The sequence below is a fragment of the Sciurus vulgaris genome (genome assembly GCF_902686455.1).
Source record: "Sciurus vulgaris genome assembly, contig: HiC_scaffold_629_arrow_ctg1, whole genome shotgun sequence".
NCBI classification, from domain to species: domain Eukaryota; kingdom Metazoa; phylum Chordata; class Mammalia; order Rodentia; family Sciuridae; genus Sciurus; species Sciurus vulgaris.
This window is the reverse complement of record NW_027632956.1, coordinates 13,171,046-13,174,273: the sequence shown is the minus strand read 5'-3', so window position 1 is coordinate 13,174,273 and position 3,228 is coordinate 13,171,046. Positions and strand designations below refer to the sequence as shown.

General features: G+C 35.7%; 1 protein-coding gene across 1 annotated transcript; it reads left to right on the top strand.

Moving 5' to 3' along the window:
• Positions 1-204: 204 nt before the first annotated feature.
• Positions 205-1,139, top strand: LOC306652125 (tubulin beta chain; the record flags this gene model as incomplete). Its single annotated transcript, XM_079125176.1, has 1 exon — positions 205-1,139. One exon carries the CDS (start codon positions 205-207, stop codon positions 811-813), a length of 609 nt encoding a protein of 202 aa, XP_078981302.1. The 3' UTR covers positions 814-1,139.
• Positions 1,140-3,228: the final 2,089 nt, after the last annotated feature.

The window sequence follows — 3,228 nt, the reverse complement described above, 5'->3', positions numbered from 1 at the left end:
TCATATCAGTGAGATTTGATTTTCTTCATATAGCTATATATATGATGATATATTGTGATATGGATTAAAGCAACATATCACAACAGAGAAAGCAAAAGCAAATACAGAATACAGCTGTCTTCTGTCAAAATAAACTCTAAACAATTTATTAATGTGTTAAAAAGATCATTCTTAGCTAATTTTTTAGAAAAAATTTTCATAAAAATGTTGAACGCAGACCTGCGAAAGCTGGCGGTGAACATGGTGCCCTTCCCGCGCCTGCACTTCTTCATTCCCGGCTTCTTGCCCCTGACCAGCCGGGGCAGCATGCAGTACCGTGCCCTGACTGTGCCCGAGCTCACCCAGCAGATGTTCGACGCCAAGAACATGATGGCCGCCTGCGACCCCCGCCACGGCCGCTACCTGGCAGTGGCTGCCATCTTCCGAGGCCGCATGTCCATGAAGGAGGTGGACGAGCAGATGCTCAACATGCAGAACAAAAACAGCAGCTACTTCGTGGACTGGATCCCCCACAATGTGAAGACGGCCGTGTGCTACATCCCGCCCCGTGGCCTCAAGATGTCAGCCACCTTCATCGGCAACAACACCGCCATCCAGGAGCTCTTCAAGCGCATCTCGGAGCAGTTCACGGCCATGTTCCGGCGCAAGGCCTTCCTGCACTGGTACACGGGCGAGGGCATGGACGAGATGGAGTTCACCGAGGCCGAGAGCAACATGAACGACCTGGTGTCCGAGTACCAGCAGTACCAGGATGCCACCGCCGAGGAACTGGGAGACTTCGAGGAGGAGGAAGAGGAGGAGGAGGAGGCTTAGGAACTTCTCAGCTTCCTTGGTAAACTTCTTGTCCTCCAGCATCTGCTGGTGAACTATGCTGCTCAGGTTTGTCTGTCACAAGTTCACAGTTGATAAGAATGTGGATCCCCTCTAAAAAGGGCAGTATTCGCTTTCTTAAAATATCTATACTAATAATGCATGTAGCCCATACTCTCCAAATTTTTGTTCAGACTCTTTCTGAGATAGCAAGTTTCAGGATTTCATCTTTGAGCAGTATAGGTTTTCTGTGTCAGTGCTTTGAACAGTATGTGTGCACCTTTAGTGAAGAGATGTATGTTTTTATGTTCGCTTTCCTGAAGTTTAAAATAAAGATATTTCTCAAAAGCAAAAAAAAAAAAAAAAATGTTATTTATGTTAACATGAGAGGTGTTTTTAGTGCATAATTAAATGTTTTAATTTTTCTCATATTTTATGGCAAACATCAGCAGGAATCTATATAAGTAAAAATACTTGGGGTCATTAATGACTTATAAGAATTTAAAATGTGTTCCACGACCCAAGAATTTAAAATCCACCTCTGAAAGGGGGGGCATTTCTATGATTGCCACCATGACCACTTTTAATATGTGCTTAGTAATTTAATTGGTAGTTATTTACTTATATAATTTTAGGCAATCAGATTTTAAGGGACTTGAAAGTAAAACAAAATTAGATGTTCTTTTTGTTTTGAGTAAATTGTTTCTACTACAAGAAAAAACTTTGTAGATTAGCTTTTTAATTTGTGTTACTCTCAGAAAACTATGATAAATATTAGTGTTTGAAAACCCATGCAGATTTCCAAAATTGCATTTTTAATTTTTCACAAATTATTACAATAGTTTCGCTTTTGGAAAATTTCCCTAAATTTTATAAGTATGAGTATTTCAGGTTAGTACTCAGTAATAAATTAATAATTTACTTTTTAAATGGTGAATTTGTCTTTGGCAATTTGTATACTTCTATTCTCTTAGTATTTTACTATTTGTTTGAAGAGTACATTTCTATTTGAATTTTCTTCCTTAAAAAGGAAATGAGTGGGCCAACTATGTTTAAAGAAAAAGTGACAAGTTATTTACATATGCTGGCAAAGATTATGGTCTTTTTTAAAGAGTTTATGTTGTTATTTCCCTCTTAATTGTCCCCACCCCTCCTCTCTTTGTCAAATTGCATTTACTACACTTTGACCTACTTACAGAATGAATGGCTATGACAGAAACATTCATGAGTATTTGAAATGCAAAAGGAATGTCAAGGAACATCAAAAATCCACTTTTGTCTGGGAATACTCTGAGTGTTTTAAATTTTGCCTCTAACTTATTTAAAGGAAGCAAAGAAAATTTTATCATCTCACAGGTCAGTAGAAAATTCTGATTACTGCCAGGTACATGGATGCATGCCTGCAATTCCAGTGGTTTGGGAGACAGAGACAGAATGATTGCAAATTCAAGAACAGCCTCAGCAAGGTAGCAAAGCTCTTAAACAATTTAGCAAGACCCTGACTCAAAATAATAGCTCACTTGTAAAGTGGTCTTGGGTTAAATCTCCATTACCAAAAAAAAAAAAAAAAAAAAAAAAAGAAGAAAAGAAAGAAACAAAAGAGAGAGAAAAGAAATTCTGATTTTTCCAAGAGATAATACAATCAGCTTTGTTGCTTTTGCTATTTAATTTATTGCATAGTAAGTACATTTGGGGCTTCAAGTAAGTGAGAGTCAATTCAGTTTGAGTCTTTATATTGTAAATTGTTTCTGAAAATTCTACCCTTCTTTCATGGCCAATGAAAATCAGAGATCTAGGAATTACAATATAGTTATTTTCATTAAAAATGAATTTCATTTTTTTTCATTTTCAAATTTTTATTTCATTAAAAATTTGACTTGTTTAGAATCATGCAACATTTAGTTAGTTGAATTTGAGAGATTGTTTATCTAATTACATACCAATACCAAAACTCTGATTGTATATCAGCCACCTATTTGGACAAGCATGCTAGTTCATGATCTTCTCAGGAGCAGGAGGGTAAAGTATTGGGGGAACTACAACTGGCAACTTACAAAGCTATAGGATTAGCAAATTTATAGCTCTGTCCTTTACCAACTTATAACTCAGTCTTAGCATCTGAAAGATAAATCAGAAAGCTACCTTCCATTGTATTAATTACCAAAAATTATAGAAAATAATTTGTTGTACTTATTTCTTAAAGTTGGAAGATTAATAATAAAATTGATAATAAATAAAAAGGTGTCAGCACTGTTCCAGTTACCGTTAGCCATGATTTAACTTTCTGGAATTGCTTATGCAATATTTATCCAATGTAATAAACTATTTTAAGTTTTTTGATATTTTTCATATTTTAATCTGATATATGAATTTATGTCATATAAAGTTATATGTAATACTAATCTCAGCCTTAAAAAA